General features: G+C 39.5%; 5 protein-coding genes across 6 annotated transcripts; 1 reads left to right on the top strand and 4 right to left on the bottom strand.

Moving 5' to 3' along the window:
- Positions 1-42: 42 nt before the first annotated feature.
- tmem141 (transmembrane protein 141) lies at positions 43-2174 on the bottom strand. The gene is made up of 5 exons (XM_043239695.1): positions 2028-2174; positions 1565-1631; positions 839-922; positions 600-707; positions 43-254 (listed from the first exon to the last, which is right to left on the bottom strand). Exons 1-5 carry the CDS (start codon positions 2079-2081, stop codon positions 202-204), a joined length of 366 nt encoding a protein of 121 aa, XP_043095630.1. The 5' UTR covers positions 2082-2174; the 3' UTR covers positions 43-201.
- Positions 2175-2276: 102 nt separating this feature from the next.
- LOC122346008 (usherin-like) lies at positions 2277-5590 on the bottom strand. 2 transcript variants are annotated; one of them, XM_043240628.1, is made up of 8 exons: positions 5093-5590; positions 4409-4783; positions 3712-3876; positions 3559-3619; positions 3384-3453; positions 3023-3097; positions 2853-2943; positions 2277-2461 (listed from the first exon to the last, which is right to left on the bottom strand). In XM_043240628.1, exons 1-8 carry the CDS (start codon positions 5311-5313, stop codon positions 2398-2400), a joined length of 1122 nt encoding a protein of 373 aa, XP_043096563.1. In that variant the 5' UTR covers positions 5314-5590; the 3' UTR covers positions 2277-2397. The 2 variants fall into 2 exon arrangements, with proteins under 2 accessions (XP_043096563.1, XP_043096564.1); XM_043240629.1 differs by having other exon boundaries at positions 3384-3450.
- Positions 5591-5716: 126 nt separating this feature from the next.
- Positions 5717-11843, bottom strand: LOC122346021. Its single transcript, XM_043240651.1, has 8 exons — positions 11745-11843; positions 10924-11154; positions 9041-9215; positions 8246-8480; positions 7396-7490; positions 7096-7295; positions 6444-6522; positions 5717-6355 (listed from the first exon to the last, which is right to left on the bottom strand). The coding sequence occupies exons 2-8, from the start codon at positions 11139-11141 to the stop codon at positions 6155-6157; spliced, it is 1203 nt and encodes a 400-aa protein (XP_043096586.1). The 5' UTR covers positions 11142-11154; positions 11745-11843; the 3' UTR covers positions 5717-6154.
- A 720-nt stretch (positions 11844-12563) lies between these two features.
- zmynd19 (zinc finger, MYND-type containing 19) lies at positions 12564-18199 on the bottom strand. The gene is made up of 6 exons (XM_043240837.1): positions 17962-18199; positions 16542-16601; positions 16279-16385; positions 15857-15997; positions 15554-15734; positions 12564-14122 (listed from the first exon to the last, which is right to left on the bottom strand). The coding sequence occupies exons 1-6, from the start codon at positions 18010-18012 to the stop codon at positions 13979-13981; spliced, it is 684 nt and encodes a 227-aa protein (XP_043096772.1). The 5' UTR covers positions 18013-18199; the 3' UTR covers positions 12564-13978.
- A 670-nt stretch (positions 18200-18869) lies between these two features.
- On the top strand, positions 18870-23643 carry bspry (B-box and SPRY domain containing). Its single transcript, XM_043238393.1, has 6 exons — positions 18870-20342; positions 21270-21368; positions 21457-21687; positions 22166-22191; positions 22297-22421; positions 22690-23643. Exons 1-6 carry the CDS (start codon positions 19974-19976, stop codon positions 23223-23225), a joined length of 1386 nt encoding a protein of 461 aa, XP_043094328.1. The 5' UTR covers positions 18870-19973; the 3' UTR covers positions 23226-23643.
- The last annotated feature ends 777 nt before the right edge of the window (positions 23644-24420 follow it).

Genomic DNA, 24420 nt, shown 5'->3' with positions numbered 1-24420 from the left:
GAAAGGAGAGTATAGTTTAAGTCAGGTGAGAAAGCAAAACGGTTCTCATTATGAATTATTTATTGACACACAAACAACCGGAACAAAAATCACTTTTTGAAAGGTTAAACATCCTCCTAAAATCTTCCATTCAGTGCATTTCATTGAAATAAATCAAAAGTCTTCTTGTGGACTATTAAAGAAAGGTTTGAGCTCAATCCATCAATCCCCATACTGTGTGACTTTGGGATCTGCAGGACTTTGTGGTTCTTCCTCTAAGTGTACAGTAAAGAAACAAATGGTCAGATTGTTCAGTCACGAAGTCCCAAATATACCTAAATGGTGTGTGTGTGTGTGTGTGTGTAAATATACCAAGTGAAAACAGTTAAACATCTTTTTATTTTCATCTGTACTCGCTGAAAATGGCAGCTGGCTCTGACTATTGCTCTAAATATTTATTTATTGCTCTCAAGTATTTTATGAGAGCAGACTGTGACCTACACAACCAACGAAAAATAAGTATTCGTTCAAATAAAAAGGTTAATTTTTCAGTCAATATTAGTCTATCTGTTCGTCATTTTTAATTACTAAAAAAGAAAATACTAATCACAAATACTTACTGTGAGGGCTTCTGTCAGGAAGATTTCCCGTCTCAAGAAATAACCACAAGTTTGTGCACTTCGTGGTTTCCCAGCGAGTTACTGCATAGCTCAACACTGAGGAAGAAACTGTCACACGACTCACATGAATAACCTTTTTAAAGAAATACTGCATTTAGCCTACTGTGTTTACAACACACGCACATTAATAGAGTATTTGAATGAGTTTTATGAGTCTTCTCTTGCACAATGATGCTTACCAATAGACACTAGAAGGTTCCACTGAAGGGGATACGGGATTCTTTTCTGAATTGCTCGCTGTGCAAAAAATAAACCGGCCGTGCCTGGTTCAACATTTTCACCCAAAAGAACAAAATTAGTTATTAATCAGAGGTTAAATTCACGCAGATCACACTTTAGTATATTTATATACTTCACACTGAAGTAAATTTGCTTAGATGTCTCTACTTTAAAAGTTCATTTATAAGAAATAAAACAGTCACAAGACAAGATCGTTGCTCACATACGCCAAAGTACAGCTTCAACAAAATAACATGGATGGCATAACTCTTATAACGTGACCAGAATAAATAAATAAATGCTCTGATTGGATCTTTGATTGGATATGGTATCTTTGAAATCTGAGTGTGAGAGACAGAGAGAACGTGCACATTACTTATTTCTTCTTTCTCAGTACAAACATTTACTTCCCCTCAGTCTGATGAGTGTTATCTCACCGTGCCTCATTAAACTCTTAACATTAACAGTCGGCGAGATATGGAGTAGGAATAAGGCTTCTGAGATATGGTGATGCAGAAAAAGGCATTAAAAACGGCCAATATGCATGATAATACCAGCTAATGGTGAGAACTGGTCCCTGAAGTATTAACAAAAAGATATTAAAGAATTTTTTTGTTATTTGCTTTCACAGGCACAACATATCTATAATGACCACCACCACTTTATATTATGAATATGACACTAACCCAGTATGAAGCTTGCTGTGCCTTTCATAAACGCGTAAGACTGACAGGCGGCGTACTGCTGCAGACCCTAAGACATTGAAAGATCATCACCGAGGAGCACAGGGAGACTGGGGCTGAAACACATACATATACAGACTGGACCTGAGGAGATATTAGGATACAGCACAGGGAGACTGGGGCTGAAACACATACATATACAGACTGGACCTGAGGAGATATTAGGATACAGCACAGGGAGACTGGGGCTGCTAGAACACCTGTTTCTTTAGTAGAGAGAGCGCGTTTAGAATAAAAATGTAGTTGTCCCATCAACTGTTTTTTTAGTACATTATATGTCTATACATTAGGTGTTTTTCATAAGGCATAGCATTCATTCGAGTAAAGAGTGACAGCATGCGCCGGGCTCATCTATTAATGACATTCATGGTGAATATTAATATCCCAGCAGTCGATAAATACCAACCGGGTGCTTTGCTACAACCCCGTCATCCACTTTAGTGAGCCCGAGATTCACCATCCCGATATAGTATATAACCTCACAACTTGTCACCGTTTCTCCAGCTCGTTTGTTGTTACTGTGAGACTTCCGCGTTTCAGTGAAGAGAACACCCTGAAGATCGTCCACAGCGACCTCTTATGGACTGGATACTGGAATCAGCTTCACGAATGAACAAACACGGGAACGCAATAAATTCAACTTAAAACACCGTGCTTTATTTATTATTGAGAAAGAAACTTCTGAAATGTATTCATTTATATTCAAATAAAATAAATATGCATTTATATGAACATTGTATTTTGTGTGTGTCCACCGTTTGTTATGTGAGTGTAGTTTATGACGGTATTTGATGTCGTCTTCCTCTTTGCTGACTTTGGACTTTTGAAACGGTTTTATTTCTGAAAAAAAAAAAAATTGTAAAATATACATTACATTTTTTTTACATCACACACACACACACACACACACACACACACACACACACACACACACACACATATATATATATATATATATATATATATATATATATATATATATATATATATATATATATATATATATATATATATATATATATAAAACGTAGGTAAACCTCTATATAATTATACAACTGACAAGCATTTCAGACAATAATTATATTAATATAACATATTAAATAGGCTGTGTATTATGTTTTACTAAAACATTAGACAGCTGTTAGCCAATCCCATTAAGACTGGTTTCAAATAATAAAAGAAATTCTATTAGCAACCCTTATGAAATTTGGACTAGTTCTATATTCCCCACCTGTCAATGTGTGGTCTGTTTTGATGTTGTTCGGTCCATTCCAGATTAGACCAACTAAACGAAACAGGCTGAAGCGGTCTCACATCCTCAGCTTACATTAAAAAAGTGATCATTTAGTTACATCATAAGTTGCATCATAAGTTGACAAAAACATGTCAAGACAAACTCACAGATTAGTTTGTTGATGCTCGGTAGTTTTTTTCTGTCTATGGGAACTTTTCTGTCCAGGTTCCACTGCAGTCTGACTGTAGAGTTATAGAGAGCAGAGGATTTTTATTAAAAAAAAAAAAAAACACTAAGTATTAATGTGCACAAGTATAACTATTAAAATATGACACCCATAAAGGAGAGAGGAGTGTTTAGTATTTGCCTAAAAATGGATATGTGTAGTTAATATATTAGGCTAACGTGTACACTAGCATACTAATGAGCAAGCTTATTATATTTGCAAGTTTATTCGCTTTTATTCTATTAATTTGAAATAGTTTCTATTCATGGTTGATCTCATCAAAATTATTTGTGGAACTGTACCTGGGCTAATCTTGGCCCTAAAGTGTCTGAGGTCCTCTGGGGTCTGGAACATGTAGTCAGAATGTTCCTGCTTAGAAAAACACACCAGCTGGACCCTTATCCAGTATTTAAAACAAAATCTTACGAACCATTTTGTATCACCATTACATCGAGACATTGCAGGTTATTGCAATACCTTAGACGTGTGAGCGGAAGACAGGTCTCCTTTAGGACTGCATATCTGGACTGATGTTTGCCTTTCAAACAACAACAACAAAAAAGGAAATGAATAAATCATTTTAATGTTTACACATGAGATCATTTCTGTTTCTTGTGTATTGTATGACACCTGTGTCTGTCTTTTCTGTGGTCGAGGGCTCCATGCGGGAGGATCTTAGGACTGAGTGTAGCTGCTGAAAGCGTCTCATTCTTTTTGATCTCACTTGTAACTTGGATGCTTGAAGAAGGAGATGAGTGTTTTGAGGCTGACTGATGTTTATGAGAGTGCAAATACCTGAATAAATGACACAAACAGCACAGAAAAACACTGAATACAATACAAATAATACAACAATACAATAGTTGCGCTAATTATATATATATATATATATATATATATATATATATATATATATATATATATATATATACCCAGTGTCATATAAATTGGCAGCTTTAATAATATTTAATAAAATAATACTTTATAATAATATTTACCTCTTGAGATGGACAAGCCCTCTTTTATATAAAATTATAATTCCTGTTTTTGATATATTCTTAATCATGGCTCTTTGCATCCCCATTATTATAAATACATTTAAATTAGGCATAATAATATATAACTGTAGATAAATATAATCAACAAACCTGCACATCTGCAGTTTTTTTGAAAGCAGTGCATTTTCAAAGCAAATATTTAGCTTTGAATCAGTGGCTTTTATTATGGAAAACAGTGAATCACACTATAACGTTCATAGCTCTTAATCGTAACTCAGGATGAAGAAATAGTTTATTTTAGAATGATTTACTAGCACATTCGTGGTTACCTGTGTGTCTTCTTTGTGACTGGACTGCTCTGGCAGCGCCCCCTGGACGTGAGAGCTGTCACAATACAGGTGTACGCTGTGTAAGCATTAAGGCGACATGCAGTGTATGACCTTCCTGTGCCCAAATACACCACACACCCGTTTAGACTTAGCTCGTATCTGAAGAGTCTCCCCAAAGGAGCGACCGGGGCTCCCCAGTTTATCTGTAGTTCATGTCGTCCCAGGACAACTACAGTGACGGCAGAAGGAGCATGATCTTGATCTTCTGCTGTCTTCACCTCAGTTACTGCTCTAGGACTCTCTGTGTCACCTGGACCAAGTGAACTCACGCTCAGCCGATAGGAGGTACCAGGAGATAAACTGCCAACCGTAGCCCTGTCAGACATAAATAAACAAGTAAAAGTGCAGTAACAAGTACGCTAGATTAAATTATCATTGCAAGATTGTATTGATTATGTAAATGACTGCACAATAAACAAAAGCAACACTGAAGCAAGGTTAACTTACTGTAAAGGTGAAGTTTTTTTAGAACTAATATGTCAATGTGAGAACTAATATGTTCAACAACAAAGATGGGTTAAACATAGTATTGGCTGTTGTTAAATGAACTGTGAATTGGGGATATGGATGCACACTTCACACACTACATCTTTGCACGTTATTAGAAAAAAAGGTCTGACCCACCCCAGCAGAGCAGTGGTCTTCACCAGTGAGTCATTACAGTAGATGTGGTATGATTTGGGTCTGGCTCCTTCCTCTGGCTCTATCCAGCAGAGGCGTACCTGTGTAGCTGTAGAGCCCATCACGCAGAGCTCTCGTGGAGGCTTAAGTCTGGTCTCCAGCTGCTCTGGAGTAATGACCACAGGTTCACTGAAAGGACTGATATCACCATCAGGTGTAGACATGCTGAGCTGTAGGGAAAGGGGCTCCAAAGATTTCTTAGGAGAAACAGGTATGGTCACTTGACACAATAGGCCATGGTACACCAAAACATCCCTGTCAAAGAGACTATGAAAAGAAAAAACAGTGAATATGCGTATGTTAGAATCGGTAAACCACTAATAGTTGTGCAATAATTTTATCAAAATCAAAACAGCAGCCACTTTGCAGGTCTGCACTACGTTGTTACAGACTTACTGAAATCATCTTCAGGACATCATTCAGAATAATCTGCATAGTGGAAGGTGCTTTGGTTGCAGTTCACTTTAACAGCAACTACACCTTTCTATTGTATTCAAATCCAACGTTAATTTTGGCTTAACAGAAATTATCCACAAAAAGGTTATTTTTTTTCAGTTGTTGCAGAAAACAAGCTCTGTGACCAACAAAGTTAATGCTTATTACAAAAACAAGACCACCTTTATTAATTTAGAAGCCTAAATAATTGCCACATGTAAAAAGCTAAAATTTAGGCTTGTAAACAAACTAAACAGATCATTTAAACTTAAAGAACACAAGATTCAAAGTTTGAGGTAGACTAGTTTGAAAAAGCATGAGTGAAAACACAATGAGGCTGTGAACTCGTGGACTAATGGATGTTTCTGACAGCCACTGTAGTCCCTTATAACAAAATATCTTGTTTATGGAAATGCAAAATGACAATTTTCAGGTTTTAGCACTCAGTCCTGCAGCACAGCATGGTCTTTTTATATTGGGGGCAAGATAGTTTTAAGTTGCACTGTGTGTTCTGTAATACAACAAAAGAATGATTTCTTATTATAGGATATACAAGGACTTTTTTAAGTATTAAGAACTGTGAAAGTTTAACCTGTATACGACCTCTAGGCCACTTTCAGGCTCACACTTCTCCCATGATACAGTGCAGCTCGTGGATGAGAGGTTCGTAACCAGCACTGGATGTGGTTTGGATAAACGCTCCAGTTTCCTGAGACACGTGTTGACCTCCTCCAGCAGCTCTTGCTCAGTGGATGGCGACATAGAGAGAAACTGACAGCGAAGAAAATGTAATATACACAATAGGCCACTACCACAAGCAAATCAGCACTGTTGTGTTATGAACACCATGATCAAGAACCTTTAACTGCTCGTGAAGAGGACAATGCATCCTGACAGGAACCACTCCACTCCGCCGGGACACCAGCATTCTCACTGTCCTGTTAGACAGAGGGTGGGTTGATTCCTTTTAAAGTGAGTGCATGCTACTTTTTATATGAAGAGTTTCCCCAAAACTGTCATCATTTATATATTTAGATTCACGTCATTCCAAACCTGACAATTTCATCTTTAAGTCAAAAAAGTGGAAAATGAATGATCTAAACCAGGGTTCCTCAGATCTTACCCTGGAGGTCCAATGCACTGCAGAGTTTATCTCCAACCCTGATAAAACTTACCTACCTGTGACTTTCTAGTGATCCTGAAGACACTGATTAGCATGCTCAGGTGTGTTTGATTAGGGTTAAAGCTAAACTCTGCAGGAAATTGGATCTCGAGGTGCAGATTTGAGGATCGCTGATCTAAACAAATACTGTCTACTTAATTATTCATGTGCTTCGAACAGTGGCAGAATTTAGATTGGCCTTAAATATTTGTGGTATCCAGATTCACTTGTAAGTATAATTAGCGTTACTGTACATGATATGCTATATTTTTAATGTTACTTGTCTGAACAATATCCTTAGATTGCCATTACATACAATACTAGAACTGCAGTTAATCAAGTAACCTACATAGCAGCAAACCAGATACTGTCTGGGTCTGGGCTCTGCAACAAATGTAAAAGACCGTCCAGCAACGCAGGGACAGTGGCGCTTTCCATCAACAGAGCATGGCCATCTTCGTCATTTGCTAAGCAGCTCAGAGCAAAGCATACTGTTTGGCCCATCTCCATTCCTGGACCGCTCAACAGCAAAGCCTGCAGTCGACGAACCTTGTGACCAATAATAAAACAACACCCATAAATGAATTTTTAATTGATAGCGATCCAAATTCAATCAGGACCTATGGAGAGAATTTGTAAGATTTTGTACCAGCTGATGCTCTTTGGCCGCTTCCAGAACGAGGGTCTTGGCTTGTCTGCTACCACATAGACGGCCAACAGCAAATGCTGCATTCATGGCTGTGTCTGCAGTAACAACATTTTCATTTGATGTTATTGAATACTTTCACGTTTTACCAAGCAACAGGATATTCAAAAACAATTAATGTGGGGTAATATTAATTTAATCTTACAAATGTAGGACTGTCAATAGATTAAAATAAATAACAACTATGGGTCACACCTTATATTAAGTGGCCTTAACTACTATGTACTTACATCAAAATAAGTACAATGTAGTTATTGTGGTCATGTTGTATTGCTATTGAGGTGGGATATGTGTAAGGTGAGGGCCAGGTTTGGTGGTATGGGTAGTTTTAATGGTGGGTTAAAGTGTAAGGGATGGGTCAACATTGTAATTACAAATATAATTACAGATGCAACTATATGCAGACCCAATTATGAATCTCAGTATTGATTTGGTATAGATAAAATCATTCATGTCAAATTTAGAATTATGAATATGTTATTACAGCATAAAGAGTACTAAGTAATTTGCTTGTGCAAAGAACTTATTAGGCTAATTAGGGTCCATTCATTTTTTAACTTATATTTAAAATGTGGAGTCATTAGCACAGTGGCTAGGTGTCTAGCCATTTTGTGAGACACAAATTAATACTTAATATTCATTAATATCGGCGTATTGTGTTAAGCAAAAGCTATGACACTTAAACTGATACTTTGGCTCCGCACTGTGCTTATTAATTGTTGCATTAATCCATTAATGATGTTGTTGTTTTTCATTACAATTCATTCTTTCCTAAATGAAATGGGACACTGACCTTTGTAACTACACGATAAGCATTGTGCCAAACATCTGAAGATCTTGCAGGAAGATGAATGGGATAAAACCTTTTCGCAGGTTTCTTCACACAGGGACAGTCGTGCAAGAATAAGTGCTGCAGAGTTAACTGTGTTCTCTCTCTCATTCTCTAGAAGAACTGATAGGCGCTCAAGGACAACGCTGAACACACTTTGGATCTGAAGGAACCATGTCCGCCCTGATGCAGTTTCAACCTAGCACATGAAGAAAGAGCTTCAGGGTAACTTTTAGACCTAAACACCAGACATGTGCAATAACAATTCATATAAGTGTTTCAGAGATTTGGATTAAATTACGTATTAATTGTAGGTGTGGTAAGATGGAGGAAGCACCAAGGGGTAAAATGACCAAAATTTGAACCGTTGGTGGCATTAGAGGGTTGCATTTAGAGACTCCAAACTCACTATAACTGTTTAGACTGTCCTTGTGCAACATTTCAAAATTCCAAAGTTGAAGAAATTTTATAGATAGTAAATATATAAAGGATACAACAGGTGCCTAAGCAGGTTCCGTGCTTGGCTCCTAAAAATATAGGGAAAAAAACTACAAATACAGAAAAACATCTGTGGGGTGTAGGGTTATGTATTTATAATTAGGTCAGTATAGGAAAAAAACAAAAGAAGTCCATGAAATGTTCCATTTTAGTGAATGTATTTAAATTACTTTACCAGTTTAGCTAATGTCCTGTAAAGGTTAGATATAATATAAAGTCCCTGTATACTACAGCATGCATTATATCATCATGAAATCATACCAATGAGGCTATGGCTCCAGCACCCTTCATCACAACATCGGGATCGTCTTCAGTCAAGATCTCAACAAGGTCATATATGAGATTGCTTTTCCCTTTTGTCCCCTTCTGAAGTTTCACCACCACAGACTCACTTTCCAGCAGGACCCCAAAAATACAAGCTCCAGTATTACTCAGCCTGCACAAACAGAAAACTTCACTTCACAGAACCAGTGGCAAAACACTGCAGCTCCATTCTACAACTTTAGTGGAAAAAAGTGCAAACTTTGTACATTTAAAGAAAATTATATTTAATGTCATTTTTATATATTTTTTAAAGTGCTCAATATAACACCACATTCATTAAAAATAGGCATATCAATCAAACTGGAGAGACAACATTGTTTTTGCATGTGGTGTCCATAGACAACTGGACTCCATATATAATAATAAGGATCCATCCTGACTGAGTTGTCTCTAGTTTTGTATTTGTCTCAGTATTTTTACCATGAGGAAGTACCTGCAACCCAATCAGCTTGCTTAGGTAGTCCAGCTTCTCTAAGATGGTAAATGTTATCACGATGACATTTGGAGTGTCTCCCAGCATAGTTTCAAAAGCTTAGAGGAAATACCCAGAGACTACACAAACATGTGGACACGTAGGCACTGCCAGAGCCCGACAAAATGACCTCCAACAGGTTACTGGTGTGCATATTTCTAACCAAACTAAAAGAAACTTCTTGAGTTCTTGTCCACCGTCCTCACAGCCCAGTGCCATGCAGCTCGATTGCCATAATTTGCCAATGAACACCAGAACTGGCAGGTCATAGGTCATTGCCATTGGTGTTCTGGTCTCCTCATGACTGAGGGCAGGTTCACACTGAGTACACGTGACAGACTTAAAAGAGACTGGAGGCACAGATGCCATTGACTGGTTGTCGTGTTCCCCACGCCTGAATCCAATTAAAGACATCTATGTATTGGGGCTTGAAGTTGCTATAAGGTTTTAGAGTAGATCATAATGCATTCATAATGCATGTGGCCCAAGACACTGTGCTTTCAGGAAACTTATTAAGAGGATAATGTCAACATTGGCATGGATTTTAGCGTACAAATGTTTCATAAATGAGGGCCGTGGTTACAAAGCAGGCATGGATGATGTGGTTTGAGTTCAATCTGAGGACACTGTCTGACAGAAAAGCAAAAGACAGTCGTTTGTGCCTTTTAATCATTTCACCCTTTCGGCAGAGAGAAAGACATTCATTACGCTTTGACCTATTAGAGGTCTGCATTTGTAAGAGGTCAAAGGAGAACCATTGAGCAAGATGACTCTCATAAATCGAACTTTATAGGCCGAACACAATGGGCTTTTGCTGTTGCTGAGGTGACCATTTCTAATGACTTGAGCTGCATTTTCAAGGCTGAAAGCTTCCTAGATTACATTTTGTCAACCATTTTATCCTAATTTAATGTAAGGTTATCAATGCTAAAACAATGTGAGAAAAAATATAAAAATAGCAAACACAATAAGGTATTTTTATGTTTATGGTTTGTGGGCTGATAAAGTTTCAAAATACTAATAATTTCCGTAGCGGTAAAACACCTTTAAAGAATGGTGTTTTGTTCTTAATAGCAGACCCTCTCATGTTTGCATGCATGTCAGATAACTACAAAACCAGTGATCTGTGTGAGGGAACACTAGAACCACTTTTTGATCTCAGTGAGCAAATCATTTATAATATTGATGATATAAGTAATGTGCGGGTGTAGTTCACTTTTAACTGCAAATGGTCAGTGTCAATATTCTGTAATGTTAATGCACACAACCATTTCAGCTTTAATAGGTGCAATTTATAAAACCAAGCTATTGTTTTAACCTGTCTAATGATTAAGATTGAAGTACTGACCATGGGACAGGTGACTTCAGCAGCTTTCGAAGAGCATCTATGCATATTTCTGGGTTGCAGTGCTGAAGAACCTTTTCAACAAGTTCACCTTTGTCCTCCTGAGCAAGATCAAGAAGGATTTGCAACGCAGAGGACACACGATCAACGTCGGCACATAGAAGCCAGGTCAAGGCATTTCCGTTATGACATGGAGCTGGACAAAATGATGCTGATGTCATCCTTCAAAACACCCTATCACGAAAACAAAACAAACAATAAATAAAATGGGGAAAGAGGAAAAAAGGAAGTTATTCTCACCTGCCCTTAAAATTTACTGCTATAGAACATCACATTATATGATAATATTATTACCTAATAAGAGTATTATTGTCATTACTTTATACCCTAATACCTTTTAAAAATGTACTGTCAAATGATAATATTGGTTATATATATTTATATACACACACACACACACACACCGCACAGTATTAAATGATTACCTTACATATTTGCATTACACTACAACTCTACAAATAATAGCATGGAAATCAGTAAACACCACAGCCTTTCTACTTCGTGGCAATGCCAAAATAACATGGTATTATGATTATGTATCCGTGTCCATGTCACAGCACCACGTATAAAAGAACAAAGACGCCCTATGAGCAGTACCATACGTGTCCAAAACATTGTGATTTGTAGAAAATATTTTTTTTTTGTTTTTAAGACAATTTTTTCCCTCAAAACACAGTTGTGGCTTTTACTAAAAATAAACAAAACGCGACAATAATTCCGCGCGAATGATGAAATAAACCTTGTAGTAAACCAGTTCAGCTTACGGTCCTCGCCGGGAACAGCCTGTGGTCGTAGTTAGCTCCCACCGGTGGCACGCGGCTTACAGCTCGGTACATTTCAAGAGAACTCGACACGGCTTTTTGGAGATACAGCGAATGAAACAAGCACCCCTTAGGTTCCCATGGAAACGTTTGGCTAAAGGTTATTCACGACACACATTAAACCGCTACTTATATACGAGGGTTCGTTCGGTACTTCTACCTCAGCGCCAAAAAGTCCATTTTATAAAAAAGTCGCTCAATATTTGACTCAGTTGTGGCAGAAACTAGCTTAAAAGTGACATTAATAAAAGATAACAGCAATCACACCAGCTCGTTAAATATATATATATATATATATATATATATATATATATATATATATATATATATATATATATATGTATATATATATAAAAACCTATGTCAGGTGCCACACTTGTAAAAGGAACATTTGTTGTGTTTCTAACAATCCATGTAAGGTCCTTATCCATTTCAGGGTCACAGTACTTACTTGTAAGCTTGCTTTTGACCCTTGGCTCGGTGTAAATAACACATTTTCTTAGCTTACATGCTGTTATCCAAGTTATCTTTTTGTATCTCGTTGGTGAGCGGAATTCGTATAAATAGCCGCTGCCAACAAAGATGGGCTATTCATGATAAACATAAATAAAGACTCCGGAGGTTTAAATTGCATTGAATGTGCACATACACAATATACAGAATGACAATATCGTCCACATTTTGATTCAGTTGAAAGAAAAACAAAAGACAAAAAGGCTGAAGACAATACTACATGGGCAAAACAGACACTACGCAACCCAGTTACCTTTACACATTTGAGATTTTATTTCATTAATTTTATTCTTATATATTACAGTGACAAGAGATGGTCAGTTATCACAAACTTTGTCCATTCACATATTTATGCATTTAATGTTTGTATGGTAATAGCTTAGAAAAAAAATAAAAAGAACAGACACCCCCAGCCTACCCTAAACTCCCATTTCTCAGAAAAGAACAAGGATCAAAATGAGGATATTCAGTGCACAGTGTTCAACCCCAACCAGATAAATAAATTATTCGGAATACGAACACAGACAAACGTCACATGTATGCGTCTATTATACATGCTTATTTGTGAGTGCACGTCACAGTTTGGTAGAGTTGCCCTTAACGTAAGAGGAAGACACACTTGGAATTTGTGTGCACGTATTTTTGTATCAAGAAGAGAAACTTGTACTTAAAAAAAAAAAAAAAAAAATGAAACAAAATTCATGTGTTAAACTCACTTTGACAAAGATTTTAAGACAAACAAGACGACTGAACATTGAATGACTGGGACCCAAATGACAATTTTAGACATCCAAGTACACGTTGACAATGCGAATCAAAGTCAACTTTCCATGTGGGTTTTCAAGTTTTTCCCAGGACATCCCACTAACTGAGTGCTTGTTATGGTAAATAAAACTAAACATGACATGAGTGTGAAAGCTAAAGAGGATTGTAATGCGTTTCAAAAACAAGTAGACAGAAAAGTGAGACCCCCCCCACCCCAAAGGCATATTCCCCAACACTGCAACCCAACAAAAATCCCATAAAGAACAGAAAGGGAAAAAAAACAAAAACAAAAAAAAAAACAATTCCACTTTATCCATGTCCTTCAGTCAATAATGGCATTGCACACGCAATACTGGTGGTGTGGTTTTGCACAGCTATTGGCTTCATACTTGAAGGTATGGCAGGTGAATGACTATGTGCTAGGTTATGTGCACAAGAAGTCCAACTGGGAGAAGAGGAGGAGGAAGGGTAGTACAGTGAAGAGGTCCGTATTCCATCTCATCATCAGTTGTACAGCAGTTTTGTCCCTCGGCGGCTAATACTTCATGACAGAAGGGTGGATGGAACAAGCGAGCGCATGACTGTCAATACTCATATGCAGTCCACAGAGAAAGAGTTATGACGGCATGGTGTTTTTCTTCATTAAAACACACATCCATAGCAGCAGGTGGAGCCTTTAAGACCTCCCTCTGAACAACGAAAAACTCCATTTCCCATAATCCCCATAGGCAAGTTGCGGAGATATGAAAGTTCTGGGAAGTATGTTTTTTTCCCCCCAATAGGCCCATCCAACCCACCAAAAATTGTCCCCTATCCTACCAGTCAAGTTTTTGAATTTCAACTCAGTCTCACCCCTCACCCCCTGTGACCATCGTTCTTCAAACTGGGATACAGGGGACTCATCGTTCAGGCTCAGACTCCAGCGCCAGAACTCGTTTGCGCTCACGGCACTGCTTCTTATGGGCTGGCCAATCTCTCTGTTGGCACTGTGAGCCACAGTAGCGTGCCACTTGGCATCGGCCGCAGATGTTGAACTCCCTCAGCTGCAAAGGTAAAAAAAGACAGACACTAGTAGAATTGCCTCAATAACTCAAATAAACAAAACTAACACATTAAAGTGACAACGGTGTGAAAAATATATGGTCAACAATATGTGTAATGTGTAACAAAGTGTAATTTCTCTGAACACTGTAATTCTGTGCAGCAAAAAGATACACATTTTCATACATGCAAAACATGCCGCTTTGCTTTTTTTGCACACTAAGACCACTGCATTTTTAATAAGTCTTATGTAAGGGTTTTGTGGCCGTGTTCCATTCCATTATTTCTCACCCCTCTGTGAACATACATGACATGCGGGAGCACAGGGATATTTGTAGCAATAGCTAACAATACATTGTTCCATGAAGTTTTAATTTCCAGTAATGGATATGGAATGTTGATGTCAAGTGAATGAAAAAATGGAAAGGAGGCCTAAGAATCTCTAACGACAACCGCCAGTTATAGAAGTCATTGATGCTGATAGAAGCAGAAAAAACGGTAAACAGCCATTATAAAAGAAATAAGTTGATACAACTTTATGCAGCGTTTTAAATCATGGTGGGTGAGGGCATTTAGCCAATCAGCTTACACTTACGTCATTAAGAGCTCCTAGAACTTTTTTAGACCCTCCTCTGAAGGAGAAGCTAACGGAGTTCCCAGAACTACAATCGCTCCTAGTTCCTGGCGTGCAAACACTTCAAAAAGTGGGCAGTTTCATTTGTTTGGGTACTACAAAAAGGTTCCTGCGGTGCTAGAGGCCCTATAGCTGTATCTCAGCCAAAGATTTGGTGGTCCAGAGTCACATACAGGAAAAGCACCTGCATGTCGATCATAACCATCACCAGTCTTAGTTATAAAGTTGAGTATTGAAAAACCAGTTCCAATTCAAAATTTCGATGAACCCGGTATTCAATTATACATGTGCATTTAGATTCTGCTTAACGATATCGGTGTTCACATTTAAACTATTTTAATCCAGGAACAGAAAAAAAACAGAGGTCTCTGTGTGTGTTCCCAGTCTGTTTCACTGCAGAAAAGGTTGTTCTGGGCCAGAACTGACGACTTTCAAGTCTGTCAACTAGAAAACTAAATCAGTACATCATCAACACAGCCGTTTTGCCAGGAGCAGGTTTGGGCTCCTCTGGTTGTTTCTAGTTGTTTTAGGTGTGATATTTTTGTTAAAAGCATAGGTAAAAGTTCCTCTTGTAGGCCTAAACGTTCTGTAGGCTGCTGATTTTTTTTAATTCAGCTGCAACGATGCTTTGTAAAAAGAATAAATGCCTGTTTGATTAATATTGGATTTATAATCTTGTTATAATTGGAATCAACGCAGAATCCGAATGGATATGCGAAAAAATACTCAACCTTAATGAGCAGTATTTCAAAAATAAAAAATAGAATGACACAGAATGATTTGTCTATGCAATACTGACCCTCCTCTCAATGAGCGAGCAAGGTGGGTAGTGACACTCGTAGTAGGTGCAGGAGCACTCCTCCTCTTCCACCAGCTCTCCGTTGGCATTGTAGTAGCGCGTGCGACTCAACTCCAGGTACTGCTCTTCCACTGGGTCTGCTGGAACCTGCTGAATGGCCAGCCAGTACAACGACTGTTCTCTAGAGAGGACGTTATGCAGGCATACTTTAGAAAACACAGCACAAGTCGAGCACAGCGGATACGTTCTTGTTTGGTTCTTGTACGTCATAAAATCTACATTTATATATTTTGATTCATTTACCTTTGTTTGCTGGACAGTTCTTCTGGTTTAGGACTCCATCCCACAGGAACGAGACGCAAGTTGTCTAGACGGTTATCCACGGTGACTGAGTTTATGTGAACTACTTGGAAACTTGGAGCAATTCCACCTCTATGCTTTTCCCTGGAAATAAAAAAAGTGGAGGGTATCTCAAAACACGCCATGACTCAATTACAATTAAATACATTATCAATGTGAAAATTGTGTCTAAAGTAAATGTGAATATTGTTTTTATGCACTCATCTTAACAATGCATCAATCCATACTGATCTAGTTACACACCCAGTGAGAAGGTGGCTTTACAAACATGACTTTTGGCTTGTCCTAGTGGCCTGAATACTGACAGACATGTCTTGAGGATTGTAAACAGTGGCCAAAGCAATAGGCTCTAACGCTACACTCACCATAGTAACTCATGCAGTGGTCGACCAGCCCATCTACCCTTGCCAATGTCAAAGGCATAAGCAAAGATTTTTGCCCCATTTCCATCTGCATCAACTTCCATGCGTGCCTAAAAATAAAAACATTCAGGTCTTCAATTTCACAGGACAACATAATAGCATTCAAAATGTGATTAAAAAAATGATTACAAAAGGTACGAGGAAAACTAGAAATGGGAACAACAAACCCCAAATACAATTCGCAAAATGACAACAACCATTCTCACCTCAAAGGCATAGTTTTCCACCAATGGTATGTCTTGCTCATCAATCAAAGTGTACTTTGTCTAAAAAGAACAGAATGGTGTTATAATGGAAAGTAAGTTATTTGAGACAACAATCCAAAAAACCTATCAGCGATTTTGCTTCTTCACTAAAAAGTGCTTCTCACACTTTTTGACCAATTTTCTAATAAACCTTTAATATAGAATTTACTTCATGTTTCAGGTTTCCGATGCTCTTATGCTCTTCGAGTGTCACCCGAACGGACCATTTTGGTAACTTCAGCCCATACATATCTAACCAGGCTTATGGGAAACGCACCCCAGACAGGTTTAGCAAACCAGTTCAACCGATTATAACTGAGGAACAATCGCTTTCTGAATCAAACATCATTACTAGTTCAGGAACAACGACTCAAATAATATTTGGGCGAGATAGATAAATTGTGGTGTTTTTGAAAAGCTTTTTAATCAGAGTAGAAGCAGATCGGCGGCTGTCTGTAAAGTAATAAGGGTAAATATTGTTACTCTCGGCGTCGCAGATGAAGTAAACTTTCGTGATTGTCAGAGAGACGTGTGAGAAGTCAGCCCGGCCGGAGCAGACATAACCTGTGACCGTGAACAGCACGAGCTCTGTTCAGTCTTATGAGAACATAAAATCATCATTAGACTGTACTCGCGTCCGCGTCTTTCATCCGACTCCTCGCATGCTCCTATTGTTTAACCCCTATAGATGTCTGTTTACCGCCTGCCCTCTAGTGTCATGGCACGAGCGGCCTGGCATCCCAGAAACAGCTCGGATTTGTTCAGGATGACGCCGAAAACCGACCAAAACAGTAAAGTTCAATAAACCGACAACGTTTTCAGCAGGTTTCGCGATGAAGCGACCGCGCACATGTCTGACAGATAACCCGTGGAAGGACGGCGCTAAAGGCTCGTCTCAGCCGACATGCCGGTTGTCATGCTGCGAACGGTTCCTGGTTGAGGCATTTTCAGAGCTCTCTGAGCCATATTGGATGACAGTGTCGTTACTGACGTGGATCGAGAAAACGCGGCGGTCTTGTGTTTGAAATCTTCTTAAACTGCAATCGGAAAAATAAAACTTTTACATCGTGTAGCTAACGAGCGAACTCTCGCCCCAGCCGTCTAGCAGCGCTGTAGCCGAGCTAGCGGCACTACCACAGCAAAAGTAGGCGGCTCAAAGGGACTAAACCTACTCGGCTGATGAGCTGAGCAGTTTAATTAGAAAACTCGTCCGTTTCGACGACAACCCTATGCCTAGATTTCATATATTTCTCTCTGACCAAGGTCGACAACATCAAATGGACGAATGTGGCACTTAATTGTTAAACACAAGCATTTAGCTCACGGATCTCGGATCCCCTCCCCTTCGCGTCGCACATGGCAGCCCTAGGATTCAGCTCACCTTCCCGGCCACACGGCCAAGTCGAACAATCCCGAGCTTGAAATCCGACATTAGAGGGGATGTCAGGTCTGGGATGAAACGTGAGAGCACGTACGCCGTTATTAGGTTGGAAATCGGACCGGGCAAACCAACCCTGAGTACAATTTTTAGTGTAATAGGGTCAGTCGTTGCCCGCGTCTTCCCCACCCGCTTCCAAACCTCCGTGATGCGCCGCCGAGACGCGTTGGAAAAACCTGCCAGCTTCTGGGGGAGGGACTTACAGAACTCAGAAAGCAGCCAATCGTGAAGACGAACTGACAGCGACGTGTCCAATCGGAGCTGTTCGTCGTCAATACATTCGCTCCGGCCGTTTAATTATTATGCTGACGTATAATGGATAAACGTGAACGCGTTCGGCCGATCTGTCCAATTATAACACGAGATTTCACGTCAAAGCCCGCCCCTCGTATAACCACGCCTTTTCGTTGCGTAACTAAAACACGACATTTTAGCGCGAAACAGTGCTCGCCGGCAGGGCTCCTGTAATGGGAGCGTTAAAAAGATTTTTAAGGAAGTAGCCATTTAACTCTGTTGTGCCACTGAAAGACATTATTTGTACAACGCCATTTCCAGAAAAGATGTAACATACATGCACTAAAAATAAAGAAGATTTTGTGACTTATGCTTTTGCCAAAAGTTAAAAGAAAAGACCTCTAATGGTTTCAATAATATATATATATATTTGGATTAAACAGACATGATGAATATTATATAAATATGCTGGTGGATCATAATCAGGCTGTAAGTACTGCTTTAAAATGCCAAAAGAAGAAACAGGGCGAGAGACAAAAAAATTAATTTATGCAATTTATTAAAACAATGCATTTAAACTCAAACAGGCTGTTCATCAGCTGATCAAAAGTTTAGTAGCATAGCCTTAAAGAGTTAAAATCTGCAAAAAAATATGGCTTTCATGTCGTTGTTCTTCAGGTAGTAACACTGTCATGATTTCCTGATGGAGTCTTTGAGTTTGTTTGAGCCCTCAACATGCCATGACTCGGCAGGCCCAAAGGTACGATGAGGGTCCGTTGGGAACGTCTGGCAGAACCTCCGGCAGAGCTTTGATCGAATCGTGAGGGAGGCTGGAGACAATGAGTCAGATTGAACCATGTTCTCCTCCGTTCTTCCGTTCCGCTGCCTGTCGTGATGACAACCCCCGAACCCAGCGGTGGACACTGGAAGTAAGGGATACCGTGAAGCTGAAAAACGAGTCCTGTTGAACCTGGCTTGCATCTTAGGACTCCTGAGGCATCTGATAAGTACAGGTGGGTCAAGCAGACTGCAGTCCGGGTGGTTGTTGAGGCAGAAACTGGAAAATCTGCCCCGAGTACCTCAGTCTCTAGACATTGTGGGGCTGTTTTGGCTAAAAGTCTATGTCAGAGTGCTGGAGAGGAGAATACGTCTGATAGCCAAACCTCAGATCCAGGAGAAACAGCGCTTTCGGCCTGGTCGTGGAACACTTCAGGGGTACTCTTTCCCATGAAGCACTGCCAGACTTTTTACATTTGCTAATATATATCCAAATATAAATGCTTTTGTCATTCAAAATAAAATATTGTGTAAGAGACTTTTATTTTATTTTATCATCATTTCTTGTACCGAAACAAATAACTCGTGCACTAAAAATGTAGATTTTGGTGAGCTTAATAGGTAATATTTTAACTTCTGGAGGGTTGGTGGCGAGTTACAAGTTAACAGATCAGTGCTGTCCGTCTTCTAACCATGTTACACGCAACATCAGACGACAAGTTAGCATACTGCTAAAAGAGACGGAACAAAACTAGATCTCAGGCTTGCGCACTCAACAGCCAGTCCACTTCCGTGTTGTACACCTGCGACAGGTAGGCAGGGCTCTAAAGCTAAAGACACCTGCGCCACGGCTGTTTCACAGTACAGACAGCAGCGAAACCAGGAAAATACTTCCTTTTTATTCTGACAAAAGTAGCAAAACCTATTATTATCTTTCGTTCACCATGAGTACGGAATACAGACTTTGTGAACTGGCAACGGTGTCCTCGCATGTCGATGACCTGGAGACTGACCCTTCAAACCGCCCAGACCCAGCAGGAAGTGTGTGTGAAGGCGGCGGGCTGTTTTCACACACCAATGGTACACTAAATGGACAATCGCCGACTAATCCTGTCCCCGAACGTGAGGAGTCGGAGAAGGCTGTAGGCGGTCCGGACTCCTCGGGAGGAGAGAAGCTGTGTCCAGTACACGGACGAGAACTACACTTCTACTGTGGGACAGAGGAAAGACTGACCTGCTCGAAGTGTGTGTCCGAGGGGTTTTGTCAGGGTCACAAGGTGATGGAGCTGGTTACCAGGGCAACTGTAGTAAGGGTGAGTCACTGTTAGTTAATTAGGATTTATTAATTAGGTTTCAATGCATGCGACGTTGACTAAACAATGAATGACCTAACACGTTCACTAATCTCTTAAAATAAATGTGCGATATTAGAATAACAGTAGAGGGTTAGAGTAGTATTGCGTAGACCTGTGTCATCTGTATATTCATATGAGGAGGGCGTGGTTAGTTTCATTAGTCACAAGCGATACACCCCGAGGTCAAGAAACTTTGCTTTAATTCATTTCATTTCATTTCTGTAATTTATTGTCATTGCAATCAGATGCATTTTATCTGTTCCCTTTTAAAAAATGCGATTTAAACATTTCTGACAGTAATCATGCTGTTGAATGTATTGTTGTCGTTATTATTAATAGTTTTGCACATATATTGCTCATATTCTAATAGTCTTTTTTTTAAAATAGCCTTTTTCATTCACAAGATTACACATGACCCGATTCCCCGACGCTTTGCTTTGTGAAGTCTTTGCTGAAGACTTCCCATACTCTTAAATGGTAAAAAAAAGTATATTTAATGTATGTATAATGCATTATAATGCTTGTTTTTAACTAAAATCCTCGCATAGCTCAAATCAACACTGGGCTCACTTGTGTTTTAGTAGTTAGATGAGAAAACGTCGAACCGGATTGCATTTTAGGTTTGCATTTATTGATATCACTTGGAGTTGCATTTTCAACCAGAATAAATGATATGAATAAAAGTAAACGAAACAAAACAGAAAGTCAGACGTCTGTGAGCTTCTGAATAACACTGAGAGATGGGCTGCCTCTGATCAAACATTTCCTCAATACTTTCACATGGGCCTGTCCTTTTTTTCAGCAACAGACAAATTCAGATCGTATCCACATGCTCTCACATTCCTGCCCCGCACCGACCACTAAACGCCTCTTATGTGATTACAGAATCAGCTGGTGGATGTCTGTGAAAAAATGCAGCTGCAAGCCCTGCGGATCGAAAGATTCATTGACCGCACACTTACGGCTAGAGAGAAGGCCGTACAGGTACCGGGAGTGTTAAACCGTTAGGCTAGTTCTAACAGTGATGTACAGGATGTTGGTGTAATTGCCTCTTGTGCTGTTGAATTGATAGACGGACGCGAACAGCGCGCGAGAACGAGTGTTGGCTCAGGTGAACGCGGTGCGTGAGGCTCTCGAGGAGGAAGAGCAGCGTCTCCTGGAGGCCATACACCGAGAGGAAGAGCGCGTGGAGCAGTGCCTGCTCACCCAGAGAGCACACTGGACACACACTCTGGAGAAACTCACACGCGCACGCACCAGTCTGGTGCACACACTCACACACTCGACGGATACCGCCATTGTGGTGAGTGAGTGAAGAAAACAAGGGTGCAAGAAATACTGAAGATTTGTGCAGTTAGGGGTCATATTAAATAATTAGATAATTGTTTTTGCATTACAACAAAAATCTTTATTGCATAAATTTGCACAATTTCAATGGTTGTAAACCATGCTTCATTCTCCTTATGTGTTCAAAAAGAATCATTGACCCACTGCTTAAATTGACTTATTTAGGTAATTGGCATTTAAGTATAGTAATAAATCAAATAAAACATTTTTAAGTATTTAGTTTCAATAGTAGTATACGTAGTGAATTGCATTGTGAAAATAATACTTAAAATTATTGACACTTTACGCTTTTGAAAAAGTTTCATTGTTTTTCAGTCAGTTTCTAAAGAGCTAATATGTTTAGATGTTCGTAAATAATAAATGCTTATAGTCGCGTGATGGATTATATTGTTGTGATGTTCCACTGATTGTTGAATTGTTCTTTATTTTTTCAGAGCTCTAACGAGGAAATAAATGACAGGTGATTTCAGCTGCTATAAATGCAATAATGTGCTTATATGCATAAATAAAAAGACCCGCTGGACCTGAGGATGGATTATGTGCTGATTGTGTTCTTGTGTTGTAGAGTAGAGGACGCGGAGGGTGTGGGTGAACCTAGAGACACTGAGCAGCTGACTCTGAACAGAGGCTGCAGTGACAGTCAGCTCATGGTGGGACTGTGGGCCAGTGCCTTACTGCTACGACCGTCTGGCAAGTATATACATGTCTGCAAGACTCTCAAATATGATGACTGAGACATTTATATATACTTGAACAAAACGTCTGCTGATTAATGAAATAAGCAAGCTTTGCACACCTCGACTTTTCTTGCACATCGCTTAAACTTGGGCTTTTCGCTTGATGTGGTAGTACACATTACGCAACTGATAATACATTTAACCCCACTGGCACTGAATTAAACATGGCGTTTTGAAGTAAAAAGTCAAGTCTAAGCATTATATTTCCTTCATTCCTTCAGCCCACACGTTAACCGCACTCCGCTTTGAAGCTCAGACGATCGGTCCTCTTCTCTCTCTCTCCAATGACCAGCGCACCTTAACGTTCCTGGCCAAACGTCAGCGTCAGTCAGCTCCGTCCGACCCGGCGCGCTTTGACAGCTGGCCTAACGCCCTCTGCTCTCCTCCCATGTCCTCTGGTACTCACAGCTGGGTGCTCGATGTGGGCACCAGCGCGGCCTTCAAAGTGGGGGTGTGCTATTCCAGCATAGAACGCAAAGGGTCCGGCAATGGAGCGCGGCTCGGCTACAACCCCAAGTCGTGGGTGCTCTCGCATTACGATGAAGACTTGTCTTTCTGTCACGACGGATGTAATGTGGGCATCACCGTGGCTAAGAAGCTCAAAAGAGTGGGGCTGCTTTTGGACTGGCCCAGTCGGACCCTGCTGTTTTATGATCCTGAATCTACGTCTGTGCTGCACGTAGTCAGGCATGCTTTCAGTGAGCCGCTGCTGGCCGCCTGTGCTGTGGCTGATCAGAGTGTCTCTATACTGCACTGAACACGTGATGAATGCTAATGGAGGCTCTGAAGATCCTGAGGACTTGAAGGAACGGTGGATGTAACGCTACGCCGTGCCATTTGAACCGGCGGTCGTGGTTTACGTTATCTGTGCTCCTGTATATGCAAAATCAAGAGAGCCGGCGATAAAACCAAAACGTCGTTTAGTTATAAAGAAGCTCATTTGCCAGTAATCACTCATTTTGCCAACTTGCTTAAAAGAACTACAAGCATATGCCAATGATCGCTTTTATATTTATAAAGTATTTAAATCATTTTAAGTATTTCACGTTAAGTTAGTCTAGTTGTTGTTTGACTGTTTATATTCATTGCCTGCACATCATATGAAATAGTTGCCCAACTGATGCTGATATTTGTATGTGATGTGTTCATGCAATAAAACATGAAACATGAAACCATTTCCTGTTATCTCAACCTACCTATATCTCATCTGCTGGTCTGCGGTGGAGGAAAACACAATAAATTGCAGTTTACTGTAAATCACTGCATACCTGAATAACCTCCGTTAATGTTTCTTCCGGCCTTCTCATCTTTTTAAAATGTAAAAAAAGCGTTGAAAAAAAATGTTTCTGGGAGATTTATTTAAGCCTAATGTATTTATCACAGTTTACTGTAAAAAAAATGGAATGGACTATCTTAAAAATGATGGTAACAATATTACACTTAATATTTTTACAAGTAATCGACCTGAATAAATCATGTCAAATCTCCTAAATTACACGGCGTACAGCCAAACAGCTTTAGTAGGAAAATATTAGAATAATACTGAACAAGACTTAATGCTTCAGAGGAGGAGCATCCAAAACCATCAGCTCTACTTTTTTATTCAATCACTTCCTCAGTTTAAACCTCAAACTGCTTAAGTTTCCTTTAAAAATGAGTAAAAAAAACACACCCCTCTTTTGGCTTTATTAGTAAAAAATCTTAAATATTTTATATACAACACTGAACCACTGTTTTTAATTGTCACCTTAATTCTGTTAATGAAAATTACAAGACACATGATTTTTTTATTTATTTTTTTTACAGTGCTGTGATGCACCGGCCACTTTCGTTTGAAGACGCTGGAGTATAGGCTCTGCAGCCCCTCATCGACCGTAGCCTTACGTTCTAGGCCTCCTATTTGCTACATAATGATTACTCCTGGTAAATTACATTTTAAATAAGTTTAATAA

This window comes from Puntigrus tetrazona, chromosome 5, assembly GCF_018831695.1.
Source record: "Puntigrus tetrazona isolate hp1 chromosome 5, ASM1883169v1, whole genome shotgun sequence".
In the NCBI taxonomy this organism is placed as follows: Eukaryota; Metazoa; Chordata; class Actinopteri; order Cypriniformes; family Cyprinidae; genus Puntigrus; species Puntigrus tetrazona.
This window is presented reverse-complemented; position numbering and strand designations above follow the sequence as displayed.